This window comes from Harpia harpyja, chromosome 7, assembly GCF_026419915.1.
Source record: "Harpia harpyja isolate bHarHar1 chromosome 7, bHarHar1 primary haplotype, whole genome shotgun sequence".
Classification (NCBI taxonomy): Eukaryota; Metazoa; Chordata; class Aves; order Accipitriformes; family Accipitridae; genus Harpia; species Harpia harpyja.
Window position 1 is genome coordinate 2,142,664 of NC_068946.1, and position 16,692 is coordinate 2,159,355.

General features: G+C 44.8%; 1 protein-coding gene across 2 annotated transcripts; it reads right to left on the reverse strand.

Annotated features, from left to right (window-relative positions):
* Positions 1-411: 411 nt before the first annotated feature.
* Positions 412-13,512, reverse strand: TNFRSF14 (TNF receptor superfamily member 14). 2 transcript variants are annotated; one of them, XM_052793157.1, is made up of 11 exons: positions 13,336-13,508; positions 12,929-13,034; positions 12,190-12,315; positions 11,424-11,579; positions 10,906-10,996; positions 10,200-10,357; positions 9,872-9,888; positions 6,773-9,283; positions 5,445-5,543; positions 4,770-4,872; positions 412-3,091 (listed from the first exon to the last, which is right to left on the reverse strand). In XM_052793157.1, the coding sequence occupies exons 1-8, from the start codon at positions 13,432-13,434 to the stop codon at positions 9,176-9,178; spliced, it is 861 nt and encodes a 286-aa protein (XP_052649117.1). In that variant the 5' UTR covers positions 13,435-13,508; the 3' UTR covers positions 412-3,091; positions 4,770-4,872; positions 5,445-5,543; positions 6,773-9,175. The 2 variants fall into 2 exon arrangements, with proteins under 2 accessions (XP_052649117.1, XP_052649118.1); XM_052793158.1 differs by lacking the exon at positions 6,773-9,283 and having other exon boundaries at positions 13,336-13,512.
* Between the last annotated feature and the right edge of the window lie 3,180 nt (positions 13,513-16,692).

The window sequence follows — 16,692 nt, forward strand, 5'->3', positions numbered from 1 at the left end:
ACTATTCATTTGCTTCACAGAAGATTTCGTTAACGCACCGCTAGCAAAAGCTTTGATTATCTGAACAACAGGGAAGGAAATGAAAATCACTTAACAGAAGCGGCTTTGCCATTAAGACCCACTGAATTATTCTGGCCATTTAGCCAGGTAAAAGCTGGCTAAGTCACTGAATGAAACCCTCCTGATTTTTGCATGAATTTTACCTGCTAAAGTGAAATCAGTCTACAGATAAATCGCCGCTTTTACTGTAGCTGAGAATATATAGTTCAATTACGCTTTATTTCTATCTTAAGAGTAATCTTGGAAGATAACTTTGTCAGAGAATCAGTGCTACCTCAGGGATTAACCACTCTTCTATGCCCTTCAAAGTTTGAGAGTTAAGTACAGAAGGGAGAATAAGTAGTAAGAGGGTTTAGTTACAAGTGTATTTATTTAATCTCTCTTCAAAAGACTAAGAACAGACTGTTCAGCACCCACCAGCAGTTGCCTACTGCAAACAAATATTACACAAAGCATAGAATTTGGCTTTCAACGCAGTTAATAGTAATACAAAAAGTGTTTCACATCTAATTCTTTTCTATGCTGCACCTCACATGACTATATATACAGACCTCTTCAGGGGAATGCAACGTGAATTACATTTTGGTTTTGTGTTTATTTCAGCTATGTCTGTTACCTGAGGAGAATTGCACTTGACCACATTAATTCTAACAAAGATGCCGATTCAAGGCAGATTAAGTGGCAGGAAAGGCTATTTTTTTCAGACGGGAATTGTTGGATTCACATCTATAAGTGCCTGAAAACCTTAGGATTGACCGACACTAAAAAAAACAACAAAAAAATGGTGACTAGGAGAGTGCACTAACAAGCTCTGAGAGCCCTTTAAAAAAAAAAAAGTTCCAATATTCAACGCTAGGATTAAGCTCCCCTTTAAGTGACTTAAAAGCTCTTAAAGGAAGCCTGGAGGTACAGAACCTGACACGTTTGTGTCCTGCTCACGCCTCCATACAGTTTAAAGTGCTTCAGGTATTAAAACTTTTGGTTGTACTGAGACACATAATGAGATGTTTATTTCCTGTTAGATAGTCAGATAAGGTACTGTGTGTTCCTGGTACTTTACCTCAGAGCTGGATTAGTTTAGAATACAAAACACACAAATTCACAGTAGTTTTGCTACACTTAATGCTTGTCCGTTTTGTTAAGTTCCAGTTCTCTCTGATACTGAACACCAGAACCTTTTGAAGTCAGACTTAGTAATGCTACTAAAACACAACAGAAGCAATTTCATATAATATCACAGTAAATCATCCATGCGACTCAAAGATTAACAAAGTGGATACAAGTTAAAGCTAGTTAGGAGATAACACAGACTGTAAAACAGAGATGGACAGTAACTAATTTAGACATTAATTAAGGTTCAACTCAAACTATGACTAACCATGAGCTTTTGGCTCCATCCAGGACTAGAACCATGTAGATAGAGCTTACAGATGCAGCAGCAGATTGGTGAGATTCTGATGTCCTTAAAAGGCTTCATGCCAATTATATTATTTTCTGCCTACCATCATTTGAGAGGTAAGAGGCCAATATATCCGCGATCTGGTGAGAATTATGAAGCCTAAGTTCTACATAACAGCAGTGCTGTAAGATGTTTGCAACTGGATGTTGAAGACAAGTCTAATTATGTTCTATTCTGGTTTTTATTCACTTTAAAAGAGTTTTTGCTCTTGAATTAACCAAATGCTCACGTCCCATGCCTTGTTAAAACTGACTGTCATGCAGACTAGGTTTGCATTTGCCCCTGGATTGGATTATACATGTAATAGGCTAGGGACTTTATTCTTCTAAATTGCGCTTTATCAATAAAAATTGACATGATCTACAACCTTCCTTAGTACGAAATCCTGTCCAAGCTTTGTTCTGGCCATTAAGTGAGGTTCACCTTTCTCATCACATTTAAAACTGATGTTCATCATTTGACTACTGTTTCCTATTGGAAGGATTTTAATTTGTTTTAACATTAAATGACTGGTTACAAGACAGTCAAGTGCTCTGATAAATCAGCTTTTGTTATTTAATTATTTGTGTATGGTGGCAGGCAAAATAAACTGTATTTAACTGTGTTTTGTCCATCTTCACTTACTCAGATTTTCCATGCCAGATTGCATGCATACAGTAAAGCTAAATTCATAGTCAGGTAATAAAAACTGCTTCCCTTGTGTAGCTGGTATTTTCATGTGGCACTTCCAGTAAGCTAAGTGCGCCAAAGTACGTTTCTTTCCTCTGTCTCCACATGCCTTTAGAAGCCAAGTGTTTACAGTGCCACGGACTCGCCAAGAGAAGTGTCCCGGCCTGAGGTGCCTTTAGTATTTGCCTCCTACATATCACAGTAATAGACACCTATTTTCTCAGCTTGTTCTGAGAAAAAGGAGTTATCCTAGGACTCCTCAGGGGAGTCCTGCTCTGCTGTGACCATACAAGTCCTTTTGCAGCTTCCGCTCAGAGATCCATCCTAAGAGTTACGTCTAGATTAGCCTGACAATCACAGATTTCGTAACAAGTTCAGGTAGTTTGCCTGCCATCGTGAAAATGTTTTTGTTCTAGGGTTGTTAAGAAGAGGGTGACATTTTAAATACTACACTGTTCAATAGTTTAACTTGTCTATTAAGTGCCAGTAACAGTACCTCAGGATAAACTACAATTGGAATTCTTCTTTAGGAACAGAAAAATTAGGTAGCCTGCTTCTTTTAGCAGCAGAATATCAGAAAAAAGAAGCGAATTTCAGGAGGAACTTTTTAATGTAAAATCCAAGAGACAACATATGAAGGGCAAAAAAAGAAATAACACAAACTATTGATTGCCAATATGAACAATATCACAAATTCAAGGATAGAATCTGGCACAGTATCTTCTACATATAACACTTATTCATACTTACAGTGGTCCAGCTATCATACAAGACCATTAATGCAAAAAGGCAAGTTTACTGCAAATAGAGTAACAGAACAAAGACAGTCTTTGCCAGCTTCATTTTTGCTTAGATATTTCATGCTCCTGTTTTTTGTTGTCAGATGTAGGCCTCTTCATTGCGCTGTAAGAAATACAGAAGTAATTGTGGTGGGGGAGCAGGGTGCATAGCCCAGTACGTTCCCAACATGCTGGAAAGGTCCCTTGCTCACGAGACAGGTCAGAGAGTTATGCACAAGAACAAAAGCATGAGATTACAGAAGAAGAGTCAGCCCAAGTTGTGACCAGTAATACAGTGCTATTAACCGTCTCAATTGGACTACAACAGCTACAAGTATACTACAAATATTACAGTAATATTAACTTAGCATGCACTCTACAGATAACAGAAATGGTCCTAGGGCTAGTCAGATTTGCATATAATCCTTCTCTAAATGTACAAGTTCTTGTTCTTTGTTACCATATTCATATTTTGGCCTTGAGAATTGCATTCTTTTATATTTGTTCACTTAAGTCTTAGCAGAGGGACTATGAAACTGTCTGATACTAGATTGCTAGGCAGTCACTGCCTACCGTGAGGGAACTCAGGGAAGTGACAACAGTATATATATATATATATATGCCAAGCAAGGGAAACAGCACGCAACCGTGCAGAGGTCAGGTGGAGGAGGTTCACATGGCTGACAATTTAATTACTCTGCAAAATCATTAAGCTCTGGAGATGTGCCATTAGAAGTTCTGGCACATGCAACTGCTGAAGGGATAATTAAAATGTGCCTGGGAGGTTTTATTCCAAGTTATTATTACAGCACATGGAAGTTACTTTATTTTTTCATGTAAGTTTATTATGCCTCCCACCTGCAGAAGACTCTTTCCATCTGTCACTTTGTGTCCGTGCCAGCACAACCCAAGTGCATAAGCTACAACCTCCCTTTACAATCCCACACACATCCTTCTTTTCTACCCCTGCTGCATTCACACCTCCCCTTCCCAGTTGCAGCCCCCTACATCACACTAGCTAGCAATGACCTTGATGAAACAAGAACAGAGATGAGAGAGAGGCTCAAAACAACTAGGGAATGGCACTCCCTATTGACCACTACGTTCCTGTTCCATAATCGTATGTACAAGGGTCACAGAAGAGGAGGAGATGTGCTACTGCAAGTGAGAAACAATTCAAGTTGAGGACAGGGGTGGCAGCAGAGTTTCACTGACCTTAACCTATCAGTGAGTGAACATCCACAAAAAGATAAATGCAGAGGATTTTCAAATTAAGATTGTGGCTTGTTAAGCAGGGTCTGTTACTGTGCACTTAGTTCACACCTGTGCCATCTGTAAGCTTCCCTACCATCTAAGTTTAAGGCAACCGCCAATTCAAAGTTCAGAGCAGAGATGGTAATACGTTTCCAGGAAGATCCAGGTCCTGACCAGACTGAGCTTCAAAAACCTTCAGTCTGTCAAGTAAAATTTTCCAGCACAGCTTGTTAGTATCGTGTGGTACAACCAACCACCCTACTGTCCAGCTGTTCCGCTGGACTATGTGGCATCTGACCATTATGTTGCACGTTGCTGGTGGCAGCAGCTACATACTCAGTTTGTGAACACCAGTGGTAGTGACAGAACACAGCTTTACAAGCATTCTATGTCTGAGAGCCAGTGTTGGTAGCAGAGGGACTGTTTGCTGTGCTCCTAAGACACTGATTATCATTTATCCCATGATCAGGTGAAGTTTCAAGCTACAGCTGGTTTCCCCATTTCAAATCAGGACAGCAATTTCAGCTACACGCAACACCTGCCCCTACCTGAGGTTTCATACTTTCTTCAGCAGCTGCGATGACTTTACAGTTATTTTCAAAGGAACAGAGTCACCTGGGGAGCCTTGTACAAGACGGTCTTTTTCTCCACCTACACAAGTAAACAATGTATTTAGCATTAGGTAAGAACGAAACCGTTTGTCCCCAAAACAAGGTCTGTAATATTTTCTAAAGGAATTTCCAATAATCCAGAGCTTTAACTACTGAAACAGGGCTTATGTGCTCCAGGAAGGAACAAGATGCATATTGATAATCTGCAGAGCTTTCAGACATGAAATACTCTCCACACACATACTGCCCTACCCAAACCAGCACAATCTGTCAGACAGCAAGACTGACACACAGAGAGTACTTCTTTTGTCATTTACAATTGCTTCCAGGCTAAGTTACGTATAATGTATGTTTATATGTCTCAGTCAGAGACTCTGATGAACAGCCTCCATTTTAGCCCCCTCTAACACCCTTCACCCCCAACTACAACAGAGCACCTTAATCAATAACTAAGATAGTGGACAAATCCATGTAACTGGACAGAAATTGGCAGATCCTGCAGAAAATACTTTAGCCTACTGGAAAATTCTGTACCCAGAGGTGTTTTGCTGCAGATCTGATTCCATTTTAAACTCGTAGGCAATTAAGCATCAGAGCAGCTTTCTTACATACTTAGGAAAAGAAGAGAGATTCCGATGTTTTCCAGAATGAGGAACATGAAGTCTTTCCTTTTCCCATGCTGCCACCTGGTGACAAACCAGGCTCCAACTCCTAAAACAGACCAAAAGACATCTCTAAACATCAGCAAGTTTTTTCCGGACTCCATCAAACACACACTTACTATAGACATTAAACACACTGCTGCTATGGCAGGGACCCCCCAAAAAAATTTTTTTTTTTTAGTTGGTAGATTGCTGATCCTAGTCTGATGCTGCATCCCATCTCTTTACCTGACTGTGCAAAGCTCCCAGCTTATCTACAGCGTCTTCTTCCAACTGCAACTGAAGTCACAGAAACCAAGAGTTCCTACCCAGGCCCAACTGCCCGACAGTATCTTTTAAAGGGTCTTTCCAGTGGTCAGCAGGACAAACGTGGTTTCTCAAGTCCACAGGAAATACAAGCTGAAATGTTCTTTGTGGTGTTGGCCCCATAGGTTACCTCTTCCTACAAGTCTTGCCTCTCTAGTCTCAGGAGTAATGCAACAGCAAAGTTTCTGTGCTGTTTTAGATACGCATCTCTAGCTTCTCTGATCATCTAATAATTATGGGGCTGGAGGACAGATATTTCTTTGCAAAAACATCTTTGGAGCAACTGGTGCCTAAACACTACAATAAACCCCTCCTCCAAATGACAACACTGAACAACAGTAATATTTAACTCCTCTCCCTTCTTAAGATCTTCATCTGCTTTCACAGCTGTTTAATTAAAGTTCATCTCAGTAAAAAAGTAATACTGAATAACTTATGATCCAGAGTATGCCAATATAATAATTTAAAGATCACACAGACTGGAAGGTACTCAGACAGCCCATGGTCCAGCAGCAGCGTGTCAGCACATTGCAGCACCTAGAAAAGGTTTACGCATGTCTAGCACCCGTCCACTGAGGTTTACAAAGTGCTTTACAGACTCTAATTAACCCAAGGTGAGAATTAACAGATTATGCAGAGACGAACAGCAATCAAATCTTCAAAACTTGAATACCACCATATTAAGAGCAAGCTCTATGGCCACCAAAAAGCCAGGCACCCTGTCAGAAATGTTACGGCCAGGTAATGAATTGCACAATTTGCATTTCTGGAAGAAAACAATGTACATGTCAGCCAGCAAGGTACCGAATAAGCTGAAAGCATAGCGAGAGTTGCAAAGTTGCAAGATTTGAAGTCTGTTCAAAGTCACATGTATCACTAGTGCAGATGCAAAAGCAGGATGCTATCCCTGCCGAAGTAGGCTTTCAACAATAAGATTAAGTCGCTAGAAGATAAGAAAAAGCCAGAACTTACCCCAAGATTGGCATCTAGCACAGAGAAGGCTGAGGTTTCCTTGTCACTGTTCCCTAAACTCTCTCCATTTGGGGTTTTGGTTTTACCTTGAAAGTTTGCTCAAGAAAGCTTTTTACCAAACAGTGGAAGTAACCCTTCACACGCAAGTATTGTAGAGGAACAAGCAGAGGTTAACAATTAGCAAATTCTACAGTCAGCCAAATGTTGGAAAAGATCCAACCCCAGGAAACATTAACCAGCTACCAAAGAACTAATCTAGAGAAAAAAAGGTCAGGGGAAAAAAAAAAAAAGTTGCGTTTGCCCAATGAATATCTTTACTGTTCGTGGTGACGTATTCAGGAAGTCATATCAGACCAGCCACAAAACTGGCAAACTCAAAAAACAGTAATGTATTTGCTGGGTGCCACTGATATTTTCAGAATGATGTTAGAACTGCCTTACTGACTTGTCACATATTTGACCACCGAAAATAAAACTGATTCTAAAAATGCAATAAAGTCAGGGCTTGTTAAGTTCTTTTTGTGTGACTCTCAGGAGACACACAAGAATCAACGAAGTCTGTATCTCTTTTACTTTAAGATACTTTCAAACTTTGACATTGGGATTGTAAATACTGTGGGCATCCTTTTTTATATAAAGACAGCTAGAAGTAAAAGAAATTGTGGACAGTTTGCCCTTCCGTGATTACTGCAATGTAAAGGTTTTCATAAACATGACTTTTATTGGGACTTTTAAAAAACATTAAAAAAATCACAACAACATTTTTATTTTTAGAACTTTAACAGAAGGTATTTCTTCATGGACAGATCTGCATGTATACAGCAGAAATTTTAAAAGGAATTTTAAATCATTCTCTAAAAGCTTTAACTTTCCGTCGCTTGCAGCTTGATTTTACAATAGAGCTGTACTTTTGTACAGCTACCTGTAGCCATTCTTATAAAACATGTTGAGTTTCTGCAATGTCACCTTATTTTGCAAAAAAATACAGAACTAATTCTGCTGAACAAACTAACAGAGTTTTATAAAAAATATGAAGAAGTTGTCTATCACATTTTCCCTAAGCAAAAAGACAACCATTTCCCATTTTCTTCTATTCCTCATAGTCACGTGGGGAAGAGGTATGCAAGTTCGTTGGTCAAAGAGCTGTGGTCTCTAGATCCGTGGCCTGGGTGAACATGAATTCAGAGGGACTGCATTAGTGCAGCAAAAACACAGGCAACCTGTGTCAACTACTGCAAGCTCTTCTCCCGTCTCCCTTCTACTCCTCTGCTTTTCCTTAGAGTAATTCGAAATAGAAATGCAAAGACACCTGCCATGTCAGCCTCTCTCCATTTCCACTAACAGTTCCTTCTGCAGCCTGTGCAAAACAGGCTTCTGATGCTTTCACCCTGATGCTTTCACAGTACATCTCAGTATCTGTTCATTCCATCAGCCCCAGAGCCTCCTCCCAGGTGTCCCACTGCACCCATCGTGTGCCTTCTCCATGCCTCTCTCCATCTTCTTCCCCATCTCATTTTATATACAATTCTTCACCTGAGGCTCAGCTGATAAATTAAGCATTACTATCCTCACCAAATCCTTCTTCAGAAATCTACGTTCACCATGATGCTCTTTAAGAATAATGCTTTTCCTCAAGATAATGCCAACAGCCAAGCAACTTGGTGTTCTCCCTTCTTCAGGTAACAGGAAAGTTCTTTTACAGAGAGAATGTGGTTTCGTTAGTAAGAACTTTATTTCTAGACATAATGTTCACGTAGGACCTTAACTTTCTTTGTCGTAACACATGATTGCAGATTAGAGCAGATGTGACTAGCAAAAGAGAGTAGTTGTCTATATGTCATTCACAACATTACTAAAAGCTAAATGTTTCTTGCTGTGCAAGATTCCTTTTCCCATCAGTATTTTCTTCATTTCCAAAAAGGAAAAACTTGTACAAAATGCATTTGGAAAACGTGTTATATATTACTTATGTGGAATCTTTAAAATGAAAAAGAGCTATTTTTTTCCACCAACAAACGTATCTTGGAATAATGACATGCATATCAGGTGATAACTGTCCAAGTTGGTAAGTAAGAAAGAAATTCCAGGCGTACCACACAGGCCGCTGCTCCATAAAGCAAGGAAAGAGCTTTACAACCTCTGACGATACTGACCAATACCTCGATCGCTCAGCTATTTCAAACTTTGATGCCTCAGAAGATGCCACTTGGCTATTTCCTGAGCTCCTCTGCAGATCCTCCTTTTCATTTTCAAGCTGTCTTTTTTCTCCATGAATATTTGGAAGAAAGGTTGAGATTTTTTTGTCAGGGTGTTTTGGGTTTCGGGGGAGGGGAGGTTGTGGTTGGTTTTTTGTTTTTTTTTTAAAGCCAACTTCATTGGCTACAATAGTTCAAACAAAAATGGCTATTCAGGCCCGGTTTCTTCAGGGTCAGCAGCCGTTTCCTGCACAGGAACAGTTGTTTGATTCCCACTCTCCATGGTTAATATCAAAGCCTGACCCTGCTGTCCAGTCTTTAATACATGTCAAAGGAAAACACAGAGTATGAAGAGTCAGCTTTTATTAGCAAATGCTTGCTATTTTCACTACTAACAGCTAGACTTTTGCGTCTTCTTTAAGAGCAAGAGTCACTGCAGGTCCCCTCAAATCAGAAGTGCAATTACACAGTCCATTCAGTGTTTTTCCTATGAAACACATCCCTGTCTGCACAGGTATCAGATCTTGCAAATCACTAACAGGACCTTTTAGGGGATATGTAATACTGTAGGATGGAGAGATAAACACACACAGTTGTATTTTTTAGTAGCAGTCCATCTCCTAAATCCCCTTAAATACTCATTCTTGGACCATGTCAGGAGATAACAATGGCATTGGGACTAGATCCCAAGCCTCCTAATGAGAACCATATAAAATGCATTTCTACTGCATAGCCTTGGGGATTCTGGAACTCACAGACACTCCCAGTGTCCACAAGCTGCTCCAGTATGCACTGAGCCCCTCAAACACATGGCACATACAAACACTAAACAGAAAACCTACTTCAGGTTTCAACGTATTACCAAAAAAAAAAAGGGAAAGAAAAGAGAGAGAGAAAGACTCACCCCTGATTCCTGCACCGCTGCAAAGAAAAGGAAACAGTCCCATCAAAATGCAGTAAGGTGAACTTTATAGTAATGCATTTTTCTAATCACGTTATCTTGTTCTTACATGTATGTAGGAGTGGTTCAGCAGTGAGCCTGCATAGGCACACCCCCTAAGGGAAGCATCATTACAACAGGTTAACTGTGGCACACAGGAATGTAGAAATTTCCTTACAGTTCACCTCTAATTGGCTGCTAAGGTTTCAGCTCAACATCTAGTGAAATGAAGACCATTCTTCAGAATACTATTACAAAACTACCCCTTTATACGCACACTATTCGTACTTACGTGGCACGTAATTTTTCCTTTTCCTCCTTTGCCAGATATATGTAAGGGCAGCTGCAACAACTAGCACGATTCCAACAACAGAACCAACAATTGCTGTAACAGAGGGATTTGAGGAAGGGTTCCTGTCGTCTCCTTGTACCCGGCCATTGTCCTGAACTCTGATGTGAGAAAGAGATAATTGTGTTCTTAGAACCTGTTGGCAGACCTTGCAGTGGAACTGCTGTACTGTTTTTAACATCACACCTCCACATCCAGGGGCATTCACAAAGGTCTTTCTGACTTGGTGGGTAATCCAGGAAGGAGCTGACTTTTACCTCTTTGTTTTACTGCTTGTAGATGCAAATTGATTCTCCCCAGAAGCAAACTCTCACCTGTTCTACTATAGCTAAGGGATGTGCCAGCCGAAACCCAGGTACCCAGAGGAGTGCACTGCTCTTCATGGGTCCAGATCCAGCTCTGTTAGAGCTGCCTGAGAGTCTCCTGTGCAGTGACATGTTAGGACAAGAGGCTGAAGGCTAAATCTGTCATGTTAATGAGTTTATAAAGAGAGAAGTGAAGCTGTTCCCAAGAAAGAATGGGACACAGGAACAGGCTTCCACACTCGGTGCCCTACTGGAAGCAGGAAACTGCTGTTTCAAAGACAGCAAAATGCAAACCCAACAGTTAGAGAATAGTCCTGTGCCCGTAAAGAGTAAGAGCTGCTTACGTGGGCCACGGTGTACAACTGTAAGACATGTTGGCTGTTGAGGAGGTTCCAGGAGGACAGGCTTCACACACATTGTCCGTGGTCTTTGTGCCTGTAAAGGAGAAGACAACAGGATTTCTATCTGCACCTATGGCTAAGGAGAGCTTCAGTTCAGCATGATCTTTGTAAATGACCAAGTGATTACTGCAGAGACTCTTCACTGCAGACAAAAGCTCACACACTTCTGTCTTTGTAGACAGAAAAAAAAGCATTCTTGGCCACATCAGCTACTTCAGCATCTAGGACTTACATGGATCCTGCAAGCTTTCAGCTGTGCACTGCTGCTCTGACAATTACAGAGAGTACAATGGACCAGTATACATCATACCTAGCATGCGCTGGCCCTATCCATTCACACTGGTCCTTCACTAATTTTTTTTCTGGATGAACTAACAGCCAGCCTCCTCAAAATCAAACTCCAAAGGCATTCCCCGTAAGAAGCTTTTGCTTTCGGTGTTATTGATCCTATGTTGGCTTACCCCTTTCTTTTACCATACTGCCAGGAAAGCAGACAGTGTAGCGCTGACAAAGTTCACAGTCTTCAGTCCCCAAATAACTGCAGAAATACCCAGGCAGACAGCCACACACGGTATTCTTCGTATAGGTACATGCTACCTCTGGCACTAGGTTGGCTCCTAAGAGAAACGTACACGCACAGCTGCAGTATTTACATGGGTACAATCAACAGATACAAAAGCAAGAGTGAACATTTAGCCTTGCCTTGATGCACTGATGAAGAGCACCAAAACTAGCAGGATTAGTGAAGATGACTCCTTTTTTGATGTACAAAGAGAGCCCAGTTCGTCACAGACACAGCACCTTGGGTCACATTTACGTCTGTCCTAAGCGTTGCATGGCAAAAGCAAAATACTCCCAACTCAGGCGTTTTTAAATTAGCTGTTCTGGTAGAACTGTCCTGCTCCACCAGGAGCTCTTTCTGGCCTGCCTTATCCCAGTATTCCAAGACAGCTCTTTAGACATCATGCTGCAATCTAAAGGAGCCTTAAAGTGTTAAGAGAGGCTGTAGATCAGACTTCCAGTGGTGCCAGCTGAAGATCTATGGCAGTTTTTCCCTTCCATCACCCATAGACAGCATTCTGAGGTCTGCACAGTGACAAGAGCCTCTCTGTTCTTCATACTCTAACCAATTCATCAAGTGAATGAAGCAAGAAAGGAGAAGGAGAGAATGTATCCATAAAAGGCACGAAAAATCCATTTAAACTGGTTCTTTAGCATCCTCCTTACCTTTATCACACAGCTTACATTTCCTGCAGTGTTCTAAACCATTGGGATGATCTGTGTACGTATCCTCAACACAAGGTATGCATGTCGTGCTGGAATTTGCAGTGCAATGCTTGAAAACCCGAAGTCCTGAAAACCAGAAACAACCCCCCAGGGAAGCGGCTCCATTAGCAAAGCCAGGCCAGGGACTGACAGGGGCCGGCCAGGGACTGACACGGGCCTTAAACTGCCCTTAACTACCATATATAACCTACAAGGACCTCAGAAATACCCTAATAGCGATTACAGAGACAATCCTAAATCAGAAACCAGGACCCAATACAAAAGTCCTTGGAAACTGTGCAATTACCAGCTCCCACAGCAGAGAGACTGTGGCGATCCTTGCTTCTCCTCTGGAGGCTCCAAGGAAAGGGACGGGGCCTCGCGCTGTTGTAAGCGGGGCGGGAACGCAGGCTGGCAAAAGGACACTCTGGCGTGATGCTTGCCAACTGTTGAGTTGCAAGTGACCCTTGGCGGGGTGCAGCCGTGGCCGGCTACAGCGGAGAAGGCGGGAGGCAGGCCGGGAGGCAGGCAGGGAGGCAGGCCGGGAGGGAAGCAGGCAGGCAGGCAGGGAGGCAGGCAGGCAGGCAGGCCGGGAGGCAGGCCGGGAGGGAAGCAGGCAGGCAGGGAGGCAGGCAGGCAGGCAGGGAGCCTTTCTCCGCAGCCAACGTGGCGAGCAAGCGAGCGCTCCGCCGTTACCTACCGGCAGCACACATCGGGCAGCACTCGGCGCCTACGGGATACTCTCCCAGCCCGCAGGCCAAGGCCTCCACGCGATCCAGCTGCATGACCAGCACAACGGCAAAAACCTTGAGGCAATACAAGGACGGGTTTCCACTTCGCGGCCTGTTTACGAGACGTTCGACTCTCGAAAGGCCGGCCGTCTCGCACGGCGGGGTCCTGACGAGAGGACAACACACACACACACCCCCCCTCCTCCGCCCTCGCCCCGCAGGGCGCTGCCCGCTCCCCGTCCCGTCCCGTCCCCCGCGGGACGGCGGCGGCACCGCACCCCGAGCCGGGACGAGAGTCCTCCCGCCCCCCCTCACTCCAGCCCCGGGCGGATCACCGGCGGGGAGCCGGCCCCGCCGCCCGCCCCGGCCCGCTTACCAGGCGCATGGTCCGCCGGGCCGGATCCCGGAGGCGCGGGGCTCCGCGGCGCCTCAGCGGCCTCCCCAGGCTCGGCGCGGCCCGCGGCCGCAGCCCCATGCACCGGGCCGGGCCTGGCCGGGCCCCCAGCGGCCGACGGAGCCGGGGCGGCGGCGGCGGCGAAAGCGAAAGCGACAACCGCCTCCGCCTTGGCGGGGAAGGAGGGGGCAGCCGCCGCTTGGGCGGGCCGGGCTCTGCTTCAGCTCCCGGCGGGGCATGGGCCTCGACGAAAGGGAGGCGGGAGAGGAGAGGCTGGGGGGAGGCGGACGAGAAGCTGAGGGGAGACGGAGGAGAGGCTGAGGAGAAACTGAGGGGAGACTGAGGAGAGGCTGGGGGGAGACGGAGGAGAAGCTGAGGGGAGACGGAGGAGAGGCTGAGGAGAAACTGAGGGGAGACTGAGGAGAGGCTGAGGGGAGACTGAGGAGAAACTGAGGGGAGACTGAGGAGAGGCTGAGGGGAGACTGAGGGGAGACTGAGGGGAGGCTGAGGGGAGGCTGAGGGGAGACTGAGGAGAAACTGAGGGGAGACTGAGGAGAAACTGAGGGGAGACTGAGGAGAGACTGAGGGGAGACTGAGGGGAGACTGAGGAGAAACTGAGGGGAGACTGAGGGGAGGCTGAGGAGAGGCTGAGGGGAGACTGAGGAGAAACTGAGGAGAAACTGAGGGGAGACTGAGGAGAGGCTGAGGGGAGACTGAGGGGAGGCTGAGGGGAGACTGAGGGGAGGCTGAGGGGAGACTGAGGAGAAACTGAGGGGAGGCTGAGGAGAGGCTGAGGGGAGACAGGAGAGGCTGAGGGGAGGCTGAGGGGAGGCTGAGGGGAGACTGAGGGGAGGCTGAGGGGAGGCTGAGGGTGATAGCATATTTCCGTACATTCTGCACGGTATGTCTAAATATTTTGATGGTTTTAATATTTTGTACCAGCTGTGGAAACTGGTTTGCTGCGAGGTGACTGTAAAAGTGAGATTTGGTAAATAATTATTAGAAATCTTATACTAACACTATGATTGAAACAGTAGACAAAAGTATAGCCAAGCAATTAACTAGTAGAGGTAGTTACTCATAAGTTTTGCAGTTCTTTGCTCTTAGGACTAGATGTTCCTGTAAGGTAGATGAGAACAACGTTGAAACTGACCACATGTGATTGAAACTGAGTTAAGCTTCAAGATGAAGGAACAAGGACAAGAATAAAGACTTTGAGGACAGCCAGCAAGAACTTCAAATGGGTCGGTGGTCGCAAAAGCAGCCCTTCAACTCCGATGGATCCTTTATTGCGCATGATCGGATGTAGGCAGTACTATGATAATCAGTTGCAATCATTTTTATGTATATGTATACTAATCTGATTAATATACAATTAGTTATTCTATATAACCTGTTTGTGCTAAAGCTGTGGTATGCACGCTAGGTGGAACTATCCCCCGTGCATCCAGCGCTGCAATAAAGAATGCCTGCTTTCTAAAACTCCAAAACGAGTCTTAGAGAGTTTCTTCGACCGGCTTTTCGGCATCAAGGGGAGGCTGAGGGGAGGCTGAGGAGAAGCTGAGCAGGGCAGGAGCCAGCAGCTCCCTGGTTCTGGTAGAGCCGCTTTCCTCATCCACCCAGCCGGTTACACCAGTGAAGGTTTTGTCAGGGAGGGAGCCGGGCCCCGAAGGCTGTAAACGCCTCAAAACCGGCCGCCTTTGCGTCTCTCTTTGTGAAAACCTCTTCACAACTGCACGCGAGGCTAAGCAGAAAGCAGTCGGCTATTGACAAAAGATGTTGAGGATGCCTGGCTGAGAAATTACTTGACCAAAGAGCAAAATGCCCGAGTCTGCCGTTACACTTGGTTCAAATTCCTTCCGCACCTCCTGTGTGTTTTGCGGGGTGGGTGAGGTGGATCCCTAAGCCGGTTTAAGGTGCTGGCTGTCAGTCAGCTTCAGCCTACCAGCAGATGTTTAGATTACCGAAAGCATAGGCAGCATTTAAAAACAGCTGTTGTCATGAATATTAAAAATGTTGTTGAAGTGGGTCACTGTTCCTCGAATACTGCAGGTGAAGCAGTTTATATAAATGCAGATTTCCCCCCTCTCTCATTTTGAAGAAAAAAAAAGGAAAAAGAAAAGCGGTAAGACTTCACTAATTTCTGAAATGAGTGGGCAGCATTTCTTGCAGCAGGACACTGCATGAGAAGGGTGTAAAGCGATGAGCTTTTTGTCTAGGCCTTTGATGAGGGCAGAACTGCAATGGATCTCTCATAGAGCAGGCAAGCAGACCTGCGAGACAAGGGAGCTGTACATCTGCTCCTCTGCCAGGATGTCCACCAACTAAAACCGGCCCAACTAGACCGTGGCAGGGATCGTATTTTCGGTCCACATCTGTTAAAAGTCGGTTACCTGCCTGCGTAGCTTAAGAGGCGTCAAACTCCTGTTATTAGCATTCCATAATTCTTGACACCTAGGCTTTTCAGGGCAAGCACACCAGGAGTCCCCAGTCAGTTTAACTGGCACCAACCAGCAGAGCTGCTGGAAGAAGAGGTCTGTCTGCTTTCGGTCCCATTCCACCAGTCCCACCGCACTACAAGTAAATGTGAAGCAAACGGCAATTGGGAAGTGGCTGAGGCTAGAGTTAATTCTGACAAGCAGGTGAGAGAGTCATCTATAGCGTTAGTTTCAGTCCTCCGCACCTCAGCCTATTTCACTCTGCAGCTGCAAAACAGTAACAGCAGCTGCAGTAAGGGGGGGGGTGCTGGGGGGGTGGCAGTGCTATTGCTTTCCTGCGTCAGCGTGCCTGCGCTGGCTTACGGCGATGGCGAGGCGGGGTGGCTTGCCAAAGACCACGCAGTCAGTCTGGCAGAGCATCTCCAGCACTGACTTTGGAGATGCCGGGGATGGCCGGCTCTGGCACATGCGCAGCACCCAGAGCGTACACGACCAACGGTCTGGGACAGGATGCACAAGCCAAGTGACACCGTGGCCTCGTTACCAGTCCGATCTCTAACTTGTGTTGGTGGTGCACCGTGCATGCAGTTTGCTCAACTTTTCCTCTGATTTTCAGGCGATTATGCGAACTTATGTAGCTATTTGGCGTGGACAAAATAAGGTGAAAGAAAGTGAAAGCTCCTTTAGACAGGAAAATGGTGAAATATGAATGTCAGGCTTCCTCTTTTCATAATGACAGAGCTTGGGGGGTTTCTAGATTTGGTGGCTGGGGGACAGAGTTACTTTTCCACTGTCAAGTGATCGCAAATAGTCTCTTGACATGTACTGATTTTACCATCCGGCAGCTGCCTCGGTTTCCTACACATCACCAGTTCTTTTCCACTGCTTCAGGTTTCAGTTG

Bases quoted from the DNA above. Each gene is read 5' to 3' on its own strand.
- TNFRSF14 (XM_052793157.1), bottom strand. From the start codon at position 13,434: ATGGGGCTGCGGCCGCGGGCCGCGCCGAGCCTGGGGAGGCCGCTGAGG. The intron at 12,316-12,928 runs GTAGGTAACGGC...TCTGGTTTTCAG, and splicing joins CTGCCCGATGTGTGCTGCCG to GACTTCGGGTTTTCAAGCAT. The intron at 11,580-12,189 runs GTAAGGAGGATG...CGTTTCTCTTAG, and splicing joins ATGTAAGCTGTGTGATAAAG to GAGCCAACCTAGTGCCAGAG.